Genomic DNA, 17,839 nt, shown 5'->3' on the forward strand with positions numbered 1-17,839 from the left:
TGGCGGAAAAAACAAAATCTATGGACTTGTTCCAGCGCCATGGTGGGCTGTTAATTGATGAGATTAAGCTATCTGAACACTTGAGCTTGGGAACCGATGGCACCATCGAAGGTTTTGTGGACCTTGGGAAGTTCACACCAGAGAGTGAGCGCTCCGTAGCATGTGACCATGGCCTTGTAGTATTGTTTGTGCCTTTTACAGGCACGTGGCACCAGATTATTGGTGTGTTCGCATCACGCAGCAATGTGAAGTCCGAGACGTTAGGCAAAATAATCCTCGAAGCAGTAGTCATGAGCGAAAACGCCGGTCTGCACGTAGACTTTATCACCACTGATGGAGCTGCGTGGAACAGAAGCATGTGGCACTCATTCGGCATACACGGCAGGAAAGAAAACACAGTATGTAGAAGGCAGCACCCTACAGACCCAGAACGTTTTCTGCACTTCATCTCGGACTTCCCACACCTTCTTAAATGTGTGAGGAACACCTTTGTTCGAACGGGCGTGAAACTGCCAGAAGGCCATGCCAGTGTTGACCCTATTGACTGTGCCCGGAAGCTTGATGAACAGCATGACACGACTCTCAAAGCCATGCCTCATATTAGCAAATCGGTTGTGCATCCCAATGGCTTTGAGAAAATGAGGGTAAATTATGCAGTGCGGCTTTACAGTGATGAAGTCCTCAGAGGCCTTTTCTTGTACAATGCAACCATCGAAGAAAAGCATGGGAGCACAGCGGCGACAGTCAGCTTTGTGGAAAGAATGAGAAGGCTCATTGAGGCCATGACTTCAAGGTGCAGTTCGGGTGCACTTAAGCCTGGAGGGATGCACGAGAAGTGCATTCAAAACTTCTTGACTTACCTGAACGATTGGGAAACAGCTGCTGGCTCCGGAGGTTTCCTAAGCCGCAGTACAGCCGAGGGGCTTCGTGTTACCTTATCAAGCACGCTACACCTTCTCCGCTACCTGACGATGAAGTTGAACTTCAGCTATATGATGACATGCCGCTTGAGTCAGGACCCCCTGGAGAGGCTGTTTGGAATCGTCCGACAAATGTCTGGATGCAATGATCATCCGACTGCCTCCCAGTTCCTAATCTCGGTCAACACTTTGAGCTTCCAGAATTTGGCAAAACCACCGAAAGGAAGCAATGTGTCCTCAGGACTGCTGAGAAGTCTGCTGGGAGCTGACAACGGAAAGGACCTCACTCCTCGGAGGAAATTAGACGAGCTTCTTGACGTAGGAAACCTTGCCGAAGCACATGAAGTGCTCAATGAATACGGCCACGGCACCGAGCATGCAGACATGGTCGTGCAAAGCAGCGATGCCAGACTCATATTCTACATGGCTGAATATGTGGCAAGAAAAAGCGTTGCAAGCACCAAATGTGCAGAGTGCAGCCAGCAGCTCCTACAAGGCGAGAACGATCCATCTCCAGCTGCAGCATCCCTCACGGCTGCTGTTGACCGAGGAGGCCTGCTGTACCCATCAGTCAAGCTCAATGAACTCGTGACCACTCTCGAGAACAATTTTACCCACTGCTTCAGTGTTACAGAAGTCAAACCTGACAGCATCATGGACTTGGTTTCCTTCTTGCAGTTAAGAAAGCTTACACTTGTTGGCTGCCCTGACCACAGTATGTCCCTCAGAAACAAAATTATCAAGTTTTATGTTCTTACTAGGCTCCACTTTCATGTGAAAGCCCAGAACAGCAAACGAAACGCTAAGCAGGAAAGAATGAAATTGCTGAAGCTTAGACGCGTGCTCTGAGTTTGATATTGTAACTTTAAGCTCTATTGATTTTTTTTTTGCCGAGTGGAAAGTGATTGTATGCCTCTTATTACTTAGTGCCAAGCGATGCGCTGTCTGTGTGCAATGTTTCAATGTTTTTAACTACTCCCGAGCGTATGTAAATGTGCGTATTTTTTCATTTTATTTTATTTTACCCTGTATTCCATGATGTGCAATAGATCTTCCTAATAATATGATGTGCAATAAATATTTGTTTTATTTTCCTCGCCCAGAACTTTGGTAATATTTTTTTTTAAAAAAACGCCGTCGCCTTGCACTCCAAAACACTGCAGGGATATGCGAACGAAAGCTTTAATTTGCGCAGATTCAACGTCACAGAAGTCTTGCAGCGGCAGCCAATTTCTTTTAATGCTTGAAATGGCGTTCTATCAGCCATCGTCACAGTGAGTTATCTGAATCGCCAATTTATCTGAATCATGCTTCAGCAACAGCATCTTTGAAAGGTCCGCGCGCTCAAGGCGCGCGCGCGTAACTAGCATCACCATTCCGCCGACAGCGCCACCGCCGCGCTGCTCGAAACGAAGGAGCGGCTCCGAGCTCCCGTTGGCGTCACCTCCCAATTCTAGCCACCATAGCAATGCCAAACAGAACCTTGTTCAAGAGGCGCTACACTAGCGACTCGACAAAATAAAAAAAGTGAGCGTGAATTGTGTAAAAATAGGTTTCAATGGAGTATTTTAGTTAGAAACATTTGTTATTTGACCATTGTTGTTAATAAAATTTCAAATGATAGCCCACTTATTTCGTTACTTTAATGCCGTCTGCACGCTCCCGCGAAACGGCTGTCGCGGCGGCATTCAACGTCTAGTCAGTTGTGTTGGGTAGTGCGTTTCGCGGTTAGATTGGGCTAATTTGGCCGCTAATTAGGTGTTATTGTGGAAGTGAAACGTTGATCTGAACACGAGTTCGGTGTTTCATGTCACGCAAGTTCTCTGCGAATGGTACGTTACACATTTGTTCGTTATCGCGCCGTCGCATTGCTGGTCATGAATGTTCGGCGCATTACCGTTAAAGTAGAATGAACGAAGTAGTGAATGACGCAGGACGTCGCTTGATAACTTGTGGCCTTCTTTTCTTTTGCGGTCGATGGCAGTACTTGACATTGACAATTCAAACGGAGTACTAACGCGTATATAGTAGAAGGTCATGTATGCGCTTTGCCTGCGTCTCGAGTGTCCACATATGCAATCGCTTTAGTAACTGCACTGTGGGGGTTCTAATGAGGCTACCAGGTACTCCACTTTCTTTTGAGACGAGTGTAGCCAAGAGATTACGTCGAAAATTTCTTCGCTGCATCACGTCACAACCGTGTTCTGTGCCTTCTTGAGTGCCATGAGCGTTGTGGTGCTACCAAAAGATGTTCAGTAATGCTGTATGGCTGAAAAGAGGTGAGCCCGACATTGCCGAAACCCATTTATCAGTTATTTCTTGCAGCCATTCTTGAATTACTGGAGTGCATTTTATGCTCTGGACATTAGTTGCTTAGAATGTAATTTGTACAGCCCCCCCCCCCCCCATCCCTTTTCTTTTTTAACCTGAACGCGCGAGCGTCGACCACACAGTCGATAAGCGGTGTTTAACGGAGCACAGCGGCCAAATGAACAAGAATACGTGCATGCCGGCGATGAACAGTTCTGTGCAGTTGTCTTCTGCTAAGCTGTTTCGTGAACCAAACACCGAGACGCCCAAAACAGGCCCCTACAGACTCGGCGGTCGATGCATGCACGCTCAGGTTAAAAAAAAAAATAAAAACTTGGGCGGCTTTGATTGATTGATATGTGGGGTTTAACGTCCCAAATTCACATCTAGAGACGCGGTAGTGGAGGGCTCCGGAAATTTCGACCACCTGGGGCTCTTTAACATGCACCCAAATCAAAGCACATGGGCCTACATTTCCGCCTCCATCGGAAATGCAGCCGCCGCAGCCGGGTTTGAACCCGCGACCTGCGGGTGAGTAGCTGAATACCTTTGTCACTAGACCACCGTGGCGGGGCAAACATGGGCGGCTGTACATATACTGCCTCTGACGTCCCGTCTAGCCTCACTGGTTTCTTAGTTGCCGTGCAAAAAAAAAAAAAAAAAGAGAGAGAGAGAGACAAGCAACATTAAACTCAGCATAAGCACACTGGAGAGTTCGAATTTCGGGGATATGTTAAGGCCAGGTCTGTGGTGGGAGTGAGCCAAGTCTGTTTTAAACATGGGAGAACCGAATTCTCAAATTGGGTGTTATCAATTGTCAGGGTGCGCCAGCCATATTTCTGGACTAGTATTAGACGTTGGTTGACTGAATTCCAGAATTAGACAAAGTGAATTTTCGGGGCAAGCCACATTAGTGTTGTGAATATCCTAACCAAATTTTGGGCACAGCGATTTTGGCTCGAGCCCAACCATATTTATCCGTGGTCAAATTCTGCTGAAGGCACAGTATGGGTGGTTCATGGCGCGTAATAGACACACCTAATTTACTAAGCCGTTCAGTACAGATAAAATCGGACTTCTCTAGAGCGCCCAGCCCACCCCGCCGCGGTGGTCTAGTGGCTAAGGTACTCGGCTGCTGACCCGCAGGTCGCGGAATCGAATTTCGGCTGGGGCGGCTGCATTTTCGATGGAGTTGAAAGTGTAACGGCGTCTCTCATAATCATATGATGGTTTTGGGATGTTAAACCCCATGTATCATCATCATTAGAGTGCCCAGCCTACCACTTAAGCTGCCGTTTTATTCAGAAATATGCAAAAACCGATGCCGTAAAAATACCAAACATGTTCATACTGCGTGCTAGGTCCTTGCGCTTTAAGTTAAGCATGTATGGAAGCTTGTAGCTAACGTAAGGTAGAAGCCGCGGCCAACAACAATAGTGTCGACAGCCATGCGCTCCGCTGCTCTAGACAAGTGTGATTCTATCTGTACCATTCCTGTTGGACCATTTCCATATTGACCATTGCCATTCATATCCATCCCCTCACTGAGTTCAGTTGAAGCATAGTGTTCTGTTGCAATGTCTGAAAGCACTGAATATAGTATAAAAAATTTCCAGGGGCCCTCTACTGTGGTGTTTCACATAATCATTGCATGGTTCTGGGATGTAAAGCCTCGAAAATTATTTCCCAACATTAGAGAAATATATCGGAATGTTAAGCAGAAGTGGTGTGTCTCAAAATATAAACAGTGACGAGGAGGGCTTGAAAAGGGAGTGTTCTGTTACTCACTCTTGTGGAATCTTACTCACTTATTTTTTACATTTGTTTCGCTCCAGAAAAAAAAAAGGCATCAGATAAATCTTTTAATTAAAGTGGACCAACTATATCCCTTTGCAACATGGGTTCTGTTTAAGTTATCACCTGTTGACGAAACCACGATGATAGAATATGAGAGGTGGCCAAATGGCTCCACTTTGCTAATACAGTGCCTTACACAAATGCTGTCCACTTTCCGCCTACCTGCGCAAGTCGACAGCAGTGTTACTCCAGGCCCACTTCTCTGCTACGCCGTGGATTAAAGTACTAGCCTGCAGGCGTTATAATTCAGTTTTTTTATATCTTTTGCATTTTAGAGAGCTTCTCATTGTAGAGTCATAGACCAGAGGAGCCTTTAATAGCACTGTGTAGTTATGTTGTTAAAAATTGACTTTTTGTGTGGATTCATGTTTGCAGTGAGACATGTCATTTATTTCTGGTTTGTTTGAGTGTATATTTATTTTTCTGGATGCAGATTGGTTCTGAGAAATATGACATGACTAATTTCTTGCTGCCAATTGGAACAAACATTTTTTTAATGCTCATGATGCATCACTCATGTAAATCACTTCCTTTTAACATTATTAAAAAAATTCTTTGTACACACATTCACACACATGCACGCACACACGTAATGTAAACAATGTAAGCACATTTCAGGTACTTAATTATTGTTAATTGTAGTTAGCCATCATCATCCTGACTATTCCCTCTTCTCCTTGGTGTACACTGCAAAATAAACGATTTTGATCACCTTGTCTAGGTCTTTGTCTAGGTTGAGGTCTTTCAAACTGCATATGACTCCAGATGGCTGCATAGCCGTAGGGGTGGCCAAGCGCAAGTGGCGACCAGATTGTAGCTCCAGGCAGAGCATAGACTCGGAAGGATGTCAAAATCTTGAACCTCCACCACTCCAGAAGATGCAGGGAGACCTCACTAGACGAGGTCAGCAGAACAGTTTATTTTGCAGTGTCTGCTTTGGCTCAGAACACCAAGACGAGGTAAGAGTCTGGATGATGATGGCTATCTAGAAATGAGAATGATGAATTACTTAGTGTTCTTACACTACATATATGTAAATAAAATATTGCTTGTGTAAAAAAATTTATGGTGGACAGTGTGAGAGCCAGGGGTTGGGTGTAGATATTAGGTTAACAATTTCAAGTTTTCGAACTTTCCATTTTTAACACAGGAAATCCACCTTTCATGTCTGGCAGCAATGGTGTTGTAGTGCTGACATTAGAGTTGACAATCGTAGAACCCACAGCGCCACCTGTGCAGGCTCCTTTTTGCATAACCAAGTGACAGAAGCGTGGCTCACTAGTTTTTGTGCCCAGTTTCAGTTTATAAAATCTAAAGATTAATCCTTTGATATCCCACCAAATGAGGAAATTGTCCGTTGGCTTCAACATGAGTGATGCAAAAATCTTTGCGTGATGTAATTATGGTGTTGCAGATTGCCAAGGTCACAACGTTGCATAGTGTGACATCACATGATGATATCATCACGTGACATTGACGCTTGGTGAAAACCAGGTGATGTGAAGAGAGTAATATAGTTTAAGTGGTATTAACTGCCAAAACCATGATAAGATAATGAGGCATGCCACAGTGGAGGACTCTGAAACTGGTATTTTTTTACGTGCACTGCCATCGCACAATGCATGGGTAAGGGCAGAGGTTCTCCAATTTGAACGTGCTCTTGCACCATGCTTGATTTGTTGGCAGCAGACGATGGTGCTGCAGGCTTTGCCCATTGATTTAGCTGGGAAGGAAGCGTGATCAGGCAGTGGTTGTCCACTAGCCCTGGCCGTTAGGTACTCTCACTAAATGGAACCTAAAGGGATGAAAAAAATATGTTCTATTTAACAGCAGTTCCGTTTACTGAGAGATAAACAAGGGTGTTGAATACAAGCACGAAACCAATCTGGCCAGAAGTGCTTGTTTAAAGGGACTGTCTACTGCTCGGAAAAATTTTTCTGATTGTGGCGCAAATGAAAAGATCGTTTATCACATCGGTAGCGACGAGCATGCTTTCGTGCCAGAAAGAAGAAATTATAATTTTAACTTGATGTTGAAAGTAGATAACAAGTGACCACAAGCGCCACCCAACAGCGAATGTGGTCAGTCTTGACAATCTATTGGTAGGACAAAAAATCCTCACGGGTAGGCTTATTTTGCTTAAAAAGAAACACGTTTAACTTGAAATTGTATTTTATGCACTTTAGGCAGCTTTAGGTTGCGCCAGAGACCAATCTTGCTTTGATTTTTTTTCACGTGTTCAAATAGGCGCCCAGTGGCGCTGCCGGTGATGTGTTCTCTTGCCTGCATGCCTGCCTGCAAACAGCAGAGAAATGAGACCACGGCGTCCACCGCTGCTATGAGAACAACAAAAAATGTGTGTGCGCCTAAATCGACTACTAAGGTATTTGTTTTATTACTAACCAAACTTGATGAAGCCTGCAAAAACCGCACGTGGTTTCAGTTTTCGACTTTCACCGGCACCGACCATTGTTGTGGGCATTCATCCCACCGATAGAAGCAGACGTAACACGGACAGAAAAATTCTGTTTTAAAAATTCTGTTTAAAGATCTTTCCGTTGAGATAGCGTGCCATGAAAAAGTGCTCGCAAGGATTGTGTTAGCCTACACAAAACTCGTGATGCAGGAGGTGGTTGATTATTCACTTTAAAAAATAACGGCATGTTTAGTGTGCAGTAGGGCGACACAAAATTTAAAACTGATTTTTAAATACATTCTAGACTATACTATATTTATTGATATTTCGTAGATGATATTTTTGTGTTTCCGCACATATCCATCTCACCTTCAAAATTTTGTGTAAGTACTCATTTAAAGGGAAAGGAAGGGGGGCAGGTAGTATGTGCTGGTATGAGGATAAAGACAGTAGTCTCGCGAAGAGACGAGACTTGAACACTGCTCTCCACCCTCCCCAACCTCACCCCTGCGTCTTTCAAGAATATAGTCTTTCAAGCAGGAAAGAAAAGTGCATGTTTTGCCTTCTTTTTGCTCCTTTTGTATTGTTTGTAGCATTTGCATCTCAAGTTGATGAGCAGTGTCCCCTCATGGCAGAAAAGTTAGTGCCTTTTTTGGTTTCATAAATCACTATGTCAATATGACCTCCATCAATTGCCTGCCTGACTGTTATTCTGAAAAAAACAAAACAAAAAAAAAAACTGTTATACATGAGGATGGCAAGCTCCACTTGCCCCCTATTCACTCGACGAAAATTTCGTTTCTGAATTATTCAATTTATTTAATAGTGCCCCGCTGTGGTGGTCTAGTGGCTAAGGTACTTTGCTGCTGACCCGCAGGTCGCGAGCTTGAATCCCGGCTGCGGCGGCTGCATTTTTGATGGAGGTGAAAATGTCGGTCGGGTGCTCAGATTTGGGTGCACATTAAAAAACTCCTGGTGGTCGAAATTTCCGGAGCCCTCCACTATGGCATCTCTCATAATCATATGGTGGTTTTGAAAAGTTACACCCCACATATCAATCAATTTATTTAATTGTACCCTGAAGGCCCAAAGGAATTAGAGAGGCAAGTGGCATATTTGAGAATTAATAAATCTAACAGTTACATCAAAGTAAAAACGATGCAAAAATCAGCTATTTAGAAATAATAGATAGTAACAGTAACATAACAGAATCAGAAAGAGAGTAAAAAGAAATTAAAATTCGATAGGCTTATGATGCAAATTTAACTATGTGAATTTCTTGCTTGTGGGTTGCAGTGAACCCATTGGTTGTCTGTTCAGTGCCTTGTCTACTGATCTTTTTTTATTGAAAATTGGTGTTACTGTCTATCTTGGAACCAATATAATCATGCTGGAGTGATGCCTAGGTCTCCTTTTCAACACTGCAATCTTGCATTTGGCTTAAACGACAGCAGTTGGGATTTTTTGAAAGCAGAAAATTGCCACCTCGTTTTACATGGCCTGTACCAAGCTTTGACCATACCTTTGAGCACACTGACTGGCTCTTATAGGTGCGCCTATGTGTGTTCCTTTTTTTTTTCTTGAGTTCATGCTCAGCGTGGTACTCATAAGACTCTGCACCAGGAAATAAAGCAGTCTCTGACCATGACAACTGGTTCTTAGCTGGCTCTGAAAAATGCCAGAAACATGCGTAATCATAACCCATGTTGAGGTGTATGTTAAAGAACCCGTGGTGGTAGAAATTTCTGGAGTCTTCCACTGTGGCAACCCTGACAACCTTATCTCGGTTTTGCGACATAAAACACCAACCCATATTATCCGCAATCACATTGCAAGAGCATGGCATCGACTAAAAAAAATTACACCATCTCCCGCTAAAAGGAACTAAGTGGGGATGTGAAGTAGCGCTGGTGTTCACTTGTGTTTCTATTTGTATGTCTCAATGCAAGTTTCATTTGTGAATGGAGTTGTGTATATGTTGTGTAGCACTTAAGTTACCCCCCTTCTTCTCACTTGTGTGTGTTACCGAGTGTGCGGCGAATTAAAACCCAGCTCTGCCAGCAGATTGTCACGAAGTGAGCGCGCACAGCATTATATAAGAGCAGGTAGCTGTGGTGGAGAGATAAATGGGAGAGGTGAAACTAAGCGGAGCCAGCACACTGCCACCTCCTCTCACCACCTATATAATAGGAGAGGGGAGAGATGGCACATGCGCAGTAGGGGAGCGGGCGGTCGTCGAAGGACGGACACAGCATTGAATAAAAGCTGCTTCACATCTAAAGGAAACATAGCATTTCTATAACTCGGAAGACCAATACTGTTGAAGCTTGTTAATTCCAAATTGAAGGGCACAATGGAATTGTTTCAATGAAGCGGGGAGTTTTAATCATTTGTGAAGCTTGTTAATTCAAACTCGTAAGGGACTATAATATTGTTTGTATTAAGCGGAGTTTGGATGAGGCGGTGAGGAATGGAATGGACGAACATTGCAGCACACTGCAAGTACAGAACCCAAGGTAGCCATCTTTGGATTCGTTATCGCAACTTAGCCGCTACTTTTTTTGTGGCACATGATTTCGTGAATGACATTCATGGAGCTCTATATCATGCTCTATATATGTCTATATATATATCTATATATATCTATATCTTTCTGGAGTATCAGTCAGTGATACTCCAGAAAGAAGCACCGACAGGCGCCCATGTGGGCAGTAAGCAGTTTATGCTGAAATATATGGCAATAAACATGCATGGTACTATATATTTCAAAACACGTTTATTTGCATGGCAGAGGTAACGAAATCAAAATTGAAAGTAATCAGTAATTCGGATTTGCTTGCAGTTCTGTCACGACCCCATGAGCATTGTCTGAATTCTCATGTGCTGGAAGTGCTGCTGTTTTGTTGTTGTGCATCTCTAGCAAATTTAATTTGGTTTGGTTTTGCAACACCTTGAGATAACTCGGTGCTGTTTCTGCGAGCTGCGATAAAAGCCAGGGGCTTCTAGTACGATTTAATCATGGTGACGGTCACATACATTGCTTTGAATTAACCGCTGTGGATGACAACACGGTCAACTGATTCGCAGCTTTCTTCCATTGAAATAAACAAGGCTGTGCCGGGACCAGAGCTTCAGTTCGGATGAATAGAGTTTGATGAATGAGCTTCTAGTGTATAATAATCGTTGGCATTTAACATCCCAAAACTATGATGCGATTATGAGGGGTGCTGTAGTGGACGGCTCGATTTTGCAAAAAATAGTCCCTTCATATTTTCTGCATTGTCAATGAGCAGTCGATGGACCCGCAATACCATTGGCAGTTTCATGAACACCTTCATAAAAGTGTCATAACATTCTGTGAAGCTTTTTGCATCAAAAAGTAGCATGATCACGCCTTTGAATGGCCAAGCATAAGCATGAACTTCATTTATTCGGATCTGCCTAAAACGCATGCACGCACTCATCCATTGACAACAAATGGCAACAGGAATGAAAATATAATTTTCCTTGAAGGTCTGTAGCCCCAGTTCAAATAAAACACTCAATATCGCAAAAATTGAGTATAATATTGAATTTCTCTTTACATTGAAATGCATGGCAAATAAATAGTACTTTTTATGTTGAAAGCTATCGTATATTTATTTTTAAGGTTGCCTGACACTTGTAGACCCTCTCCTTGTCTTATTCTACATAAGCTTTTTTATGATGCTCCTTCAGCGATTATGAGCCGGGCCAAATCAAATATTGCTGATTTGTATTTTCAGTTTGTCAGGTTGAGAAAAAGTTTGGTGAGTCTGCAAGTCTGAGCAAGTTTGGTTGACAAAAATTTGGCAAGTAGTAGTTTGGCTGAGTTATATTTTTGTTATGATTTCGTGAGTCTGAGTGAGTCCGGCTGACTTATGTTTGAGTCCGAAGTGAGTCTGCATGAGGAATATTTTGTAAGTTCAACTGAAGCAGGTTGACGAAAATATTCTTGAGTCTGAGTTCAAGTGAGTCTAAATAAAGTTTTTCATTCCATTCAAGTGAGCCTGCTTCAACAAAGTTTGGGTGAGTCTGAGTGAGTCCTAAGCGAAAAATATATTTATTGAGCAAGTCTGAGTGAGCTCCATTCATTTTGCCGATGTATGGGCATGGGCATTGTACCCTTGCAGTTGCACATTCTGTGTATTTGCTTCTTGCAATACTATAAGGTCGAGTGGGTCTTGCTTTACATATTCTCGTCAGGTAGCTTCAGAAATAAACATTCTTTAAAGCTTTTGTTTCAAGTTTTCATTGCAGCATCATACAATGGGCAAAACGTTTCTCGCGTAAACAACTATTTTGGTGGCAAGGGGTTTACATGTATGTTTATGTGTGGTAGACCCAATGTTTTTCATTTTCATTCAGTATGTGAACAGAACAAGCTATATGTTTGTTTAAAAAGGGAAATGGGATGCAGGGAACTGAGAAGCAGATGCATGCTTTTTTTTTTACTGCAAAATAAATCTTTGCAGAAAACCTTTAAAACATGCACTATTCAGTTATGCTGCTTTACTGAAATTATGCCTGCAAGCTGACATGTGCTTATGGTTCTCAAATAAGTGGTGCCTCTTTCCTGCATCAAATCTGTTTTAGTGCTTTAGATTCTTTGTGAAGTGACACCTTACATCTTATTTATATTTCTAATTGTAACTTTATTGCATTTATTTGCAGGCTGCCCCAACGTTTCTGGCAGACAGGAAAACTAGTGGTACTTTTGCTGCTGGCCTAGACTTTTGAATTCCGAAAGTGATGGGTAGCACACCTGACGGAAAGCTGCTGTTTGTCTTGCTTGAAGGCACAACAGTAGCACATGCAACCCCATCAATGCAGGCAGCTTTTACGGCTGCTGACATAGACTCTATGCAACCAAGTTGGATCACAACGGAGTCATGTCTTGCTAAGAAGAACAGAGACCCAACAGAAGTTTATGTTTGCGATCCTTTTGAAGGCCCCGCATTTGAGCATTTGCGAAAAATTCAGTCTCGAGTTGTGGGCCCACTCTGTGTGTCTATGGCCATTCAGGCGCAGGAACCTATGCCCCGTCGGCCAGAGCCTATATACAGCCTTTCGTTTCGAGGTCTGGTTATCACATGTTCAGTGCTGGCCAGTGAAGAAAGAGCCGAAGTCAAGGAGAAAGTGGAGCTAATGGGTGGCACTACTGTAGCTCCACTGACATCTAGTGTCACCCATGTTGTGGCTGGTAAGTCAACCTTCTTTATTTAAGTGTGTGTAGGCTGTAGTTAGTTAGATTTTAAGGCACAGTTATGGATAAGCCAGAACTAAGTAAAGTTCAAATGATAGAAGGGGCATAGTTTATAGGGTGTAATTCATGGTTAATTTGCCTCTGAAAACTTTCGTTGAGGGTGATGTTCACAACTAGCAAAATCTGCATCCTCACTGAGCAGACGTAGCCTGTCATAATACTGTCATGTGTGCAGTAAAATATCATTAAAGCCCTTCAAGGGACTGGAAAAATGTATTTTGGTTAGCAGTAGTTTTGTTCACCGAAAAAGATAGGAAGGTGTACTACGGTGTTTGTCATACCTTAGAATATTATGGTGGACATGAAAAAGCAAACCTATTTGCTTGTTGTTTTATGGGTATAAGGTACGGTTGACGGTTCTATTGCGAGGCTAGACTTTGTCAAAGAGCTGACTTCTCTAGTCAATGGCGAAATAACTGTAGTGGTGCATAGACAGTACTTATAACTTTTTGTTAAAGATAGTTCCTCTCTGTTGCTTCGGTTGAGCAATTTTCATTCTACTACGATGCTGCTAGATTCAGATTTTCTGTTACTGTTTTCCTGAATTGGGGAGAATAACCTAGTTTGCGCAGTACTGTTGACCACCCTAGGAGATCAAACCTCCAATTGCTTTGGGCAGTTGTGCTTGGTTGCATGCAGTGAACGTGGTTGTCGAGTTTATCGTGTTATTCTCATGTTAGCTGCTGCTCCTTAAAGGGGTACTGACACAAAATTTTGCGGCTGAGGTAGCCTGCGGGAACGATTCCCGTAAACACGTGCAAAGCATCTGCAAAATATCAATAGTAAATATAGCTTGGAAGGTATTTTGCAAGAATTTTGAAGTGGTGGGTTGACACCATCAAGAGTGATCCCATGGTGACCTCCTTCCTTAGTTCCCTCGCGTCGCCACGCGGCAGTAAAAAAAAAGTTGTCATAGCCGCCATTTTTCTTTTGCTGCATTTGTTCTAGCGGTCTTCGGCTGCCCACGAGTATGTGGCCGTGGCACATGCGTTCAAAGTTTTGTGTTTGGTGACACTGCTGTCCCATTTTCTGTTCGAAAGGACTTCTTGATGCTGACTGTCCAAAAGTGCGTCAAAAATGAGACTGGTCAGATATGAGGAGCCTATAATTATCTGTTGCACGCTGCAGCAAACGATGTGCCAATTTATGACTAACAGGCCCCTAGAAACACATTGCAGCAAAATTTTTGTGTCAGTACCCTTTTGATCATATGGGAAGTCTGGCACGCAATGCCACTTCAGGGTGAACTGTTGCAACAGTTTAAAAAAAAATGTGAAGGGGTAAGAAAAACTTGTGAAAGTTTGCAAACAAGTTTTAAGAGGAGCAGTGGTGGTAGCCCTGGATTACAGCAGCTCACAGAATAAAAAGAAGCTTTCATGATCTTGTCCTCTTTTTGTAATCTTTGTTTAATACTGTGGCAGTTAAGAGAAACTTAATGGCCTTGCTCTTTTCTATTCGAATTGCATTAATAGACCAAACTTGGAACAGATATGTAGACAGCCACTGTTTATTTCGTGTGTATGTGCTCAATAACCACAGTTCCAGACGTGGCAACTCTTTCCATTTTCCCGTAAAATGTACAGATTTCGACCACGCTTATGATTTTACGAATCTTGCCTGAAATTTTATGAAAAATGTTTCATTTCCGATAAAAAAAATAAAACTAGTAAAATAGTGTGGCCTCCGCTATTGGCTATGGTGCATTGCCATAGCTAGTCGCGGAGGCCATAAAAACGGCGTTGGGCTGTATTTCATCACCAGAAGAAAACAATATGTATCGGTCTTATCATCATCACATACCTGCCAAGTCTCCCGTATTTTCCAGGAGACTCCCGGATTTCAACCATTTCTTCCGTTTGTACGGTTGCCATAAAAATCTCCTGGAAATTAAATTTGTGTGCGAGATCTGGCCGCATTGACAAAAGTTGCAGGTCAGTTCGTTCCTGGCTTTTTGTGAGCCTACTGAATTTTATTATAAACGAATTTAAGAGGCGTTCATCTAAATGTACAGTAAGTCTCAGTGATGCAAAACTGTGGCAGATACGAATTCGTGAAATTCCCCAGCCAAATTCATGCGTCCATTGGGCCAACATTCGAGTGTTCCGAACATTTTTCCTAATTGCAGCGTGTGAAAACGTTAGTACCGAAACCGTCGAACGAAGGCCGATCAAGAGCAGTGTGCTCGAAGCTTCAGAAGTACATGTGCGACCAGTGCACGCACAGTCTTCTACAGTGCGTGTGGTTGTCGTTGCCACAACTGCTGTGGACGAAACCGTAGTCTTTCGACACGATCATATATGGTGACGAGACAGAACTCTGAATGTGTGCGCGCCGCCAATGCTCGACCAGTCAAAGCAACTCTGCTTTCTGCAAATTCTGTGGACAAAACTGGGCAGTTGTGATCATAGATAGCATAAAATGACTGTTTTGAAGGCATGTGGATTGAAAACAATACTAGCGTTTGCCGCAACCGCCGTGCACAAAACTGCAGTCGCGGTAATGGAATAGTGATCTGCAAGCTCAGAGGACACGTGACCGACGAAGCGGTAGATTAAAGGCGGTAAAGACTTTAAAAAAGGCTAGAAGCATTTTGGTGATCCTGTCCAAAGAATCTTGTAGTGAGCAAAGCCAAAGTTTTGGCCCGTGCTATCCTATCACGTGTGAAGACATACGCGAGTTGTTTTGACGGAAATAGATTCTTTTGCTATTTGCTTTGATGACGCGAGCATTTGCACTCCCCCTTTGAGACTCTCACCTTAGTGGGAAACCCTACCCTCGTGTGTTCGGCCACTCAAAGCCATTATGAGACCGCAACGCCAATGTTGTCGCTTGCGTTTGGGTCCCCACCTCTTTTTGTTTTTCACATTTGTTTGTTTTTTTCTTTTGGTGCCAAAAATTAATGGAAATAATTCAGCACATCGATTTAACTTATGGCGGCAAAACATGATTATGCTTATCGCTAAAGGCAAATTCATCACAGCTGCATATTAAAAACAAAAGTTGGTAACCCACTGCCCCCTCCCTTCCCCGCTTAGGGATTTTACAAACTCCTTTGTTGCCAGGTTGGCAGGTATGCAGTTCAAATATCTCATCACGAGCACCAAACATGTTTCATTAAACTGATAGGTTTTTGCTTCTTTGCTCAGTGTAAACAGAAGCTGTGTGTTTACACTTAATGCTCTCACTTGCCTTGCCTTGCATGCACATGTGCCAGGGGTGATATACTGTGGGCACTTTGTGTATGTTAATAAAGCAAGCTGTAATAGAATGAAACAGCATTCAAATTAGCTAGTGTTTGGCAAGATCTTGTTGTATCCATGAACGTGCATAAATGCAGTGGACATTGTAAGGTATCGCACTGAGTGAGTGGTCCGAACAACAAAAACACCGTTAAAAGTCGTGTTTATTAGCCCCGAGAACGAATACTGGCGTCGCAGCGTTAAGACGTCACGGCACGGACTCTCCTACTCTGCCGCTGCTTGCCGCCTCTTGTGCCCGCCGTGTACCCCCTCTTTCGCAATGCGGTGGTGATTACTCCTCAATTTCGTGATAAAAATCTCTCAAGGTACAAGGTGGAAGGTTTCAGAACTGGTGAAAGCTATCCAAGGAGGAGGAGGAGGAATAAACTTTATTATAAGAAACCAGCAGGTTTAGGTGGCCGGGCCTAAGCCTGCTGTAGAAAGTTATAATTTAGCTCAGCAGACACCCCTCCAAATGGAAGAGTTTTTGTAAAAATGGTGATCCGAGACAGCGAGACGCTCGTTGTTTTCAGCAGGTACGCCAAGAAATGGGTGCTAAGAAAATATGCTAAGCGGTGATAATGTGATTACAACTAGGCGTAAATTCTGGGGTTAAAACATGTGTGCTAAAGTACCACAAGAGAAATCATGATTCTTTGAATTCTCTGAATAGATTGCGGTTTACTGTGCTAATTAAACCTGCCTTTGTAGATAACCTAAAACATCTGACAGAATGGCACTATCTTCAACGGGACACTTAATATGAACCTGTATGTGATGAGCCGTCACTTATCATATTCAGAAAATGAATAAATACTGCCGCATTTACGGCGGTTTCGGAAACGATAAGACGTCCATTCACTCAGATCAAATCTACATATTTCTTGTAAACGTTCGTCAGGTTGGTGGCTACACATATATATTTGGTGTTTACTTTTATTAGAATTTCAGTTGAAAGTAGCACTTGTCCTGTGTACTTCGCTCGTATTACGTACATGTCTTATGTGCTTACAAAAGTTATGACAATGCTAAATACTTGATTAGTGGTGGACTTAAAAATAAGGTGATCCATAGTAAGCGTTCCTACCTGAGCAAGCAACCCCCCACCTTCTTGCCCTCTTTTTTTTTTCTTTTTTCTTTGACATTTAGACTATGCGGACTTTTCTCGCATCCCACTATTTTTCATTTCATTTTTCATTCACTGTTTTTCTTCGCCTGTTGACAAATGAAAAAGTGAATGCTTGCATATTCACTAAAGCATTTACAAGCCCGGGTGTGCATTCTTTATTGTTAGTGGCTGTTACGTCACCATCTCCAGTTTTGATCTATGACTGAGCAAGGCTCCCCCCTTGCAACATTGTCGAATCATCCTTTCCTGTAAAAGGAAGGGGGAAGCTTGTTCAGGATTTTTTGGTATGTGTTTCTTGAAGCTATCGCGGTTCTTCCAAGAGTGCTGAACTGCATTTAAATTGATATGATCATCTTGGAACTTTAAGATGTCTAAGAATCTTTACATCGGGGCTCGGCAACCTGTGGCCTGCAGGTTGCATGCGTGGCAGTCTTATGCGGCCCCCTGCACAGTATCAAACCACCTCCCCCCTTTCTCTTGCCACTTCCTATCTGAAGGCAGGCATGACAGTTTTGACCAAAAATGGGATTTTTGCTTGTAATCTATGCTTGATTGCAACTGTGCGACATGCATGCTGAAAATGAGAATTTATCTTGGGGTTTATAAATTAGTGTCGATTCACTGAGTTTTTATGCTTTGCCTGCATGTGCCCCTATCCCTCCCTTTAATTTTTTTTGTGGGGCC

The 17,839-nt window shown here is 43.0% G+C and overlaps 1 protein-coding gene across 4 annotated transcripts in view; it reads left to right on the forward strand.

Annotated features, from left to right (window-relative positions):
- The window catches only part of mus101 (mutagen-sensitive 101), a 67,772-nt gene that overhangs the window by 18,870 nt on the left and 31,063 nt on the right, over positions 1–17,839 (forward strand). Inside the window, exons 1-2 of one of the 4 annotated variants that reach the window (XM_075884787.1) lie at positions 2,559–2,752; positions 12,196–12,724. In XM_075884787.1, the coding sequence (XP_075740902.1) occupies positions 12,274–12,724 (451 nt within the window). In that variant the 5' untranslated portion in view covers positions 2,559–2,752; positions 12,196–12,273. Of the gene's footprint in view, positions 1–2,558; positions 2,753–2,862; positions 3,200–12,195; positions 12,725–17,839 lie in introns of those variants that run through there. The other 3 variants (XM_075884784.1, XM_075884786.1, XM_075884785.1) reach the window with 3 other exon arrangements.

This window comes from Rhipicephalus microplus, unplaced genomic scaffold (genome assembly GCF_043290135.1).
Source record: "Rhipicephalus microplus isolate Deutch F79 unplaced genomic scaffold, USDA_Rmic scaffold_48, whole genome shotgun sequence".
Lineage (NCBI taxonomy): Eukaryota > Metazoa > Arthropoda > Arachnida > Ixodida > Ixodidae > Rhipicephalus > Rhipicephalus microplus.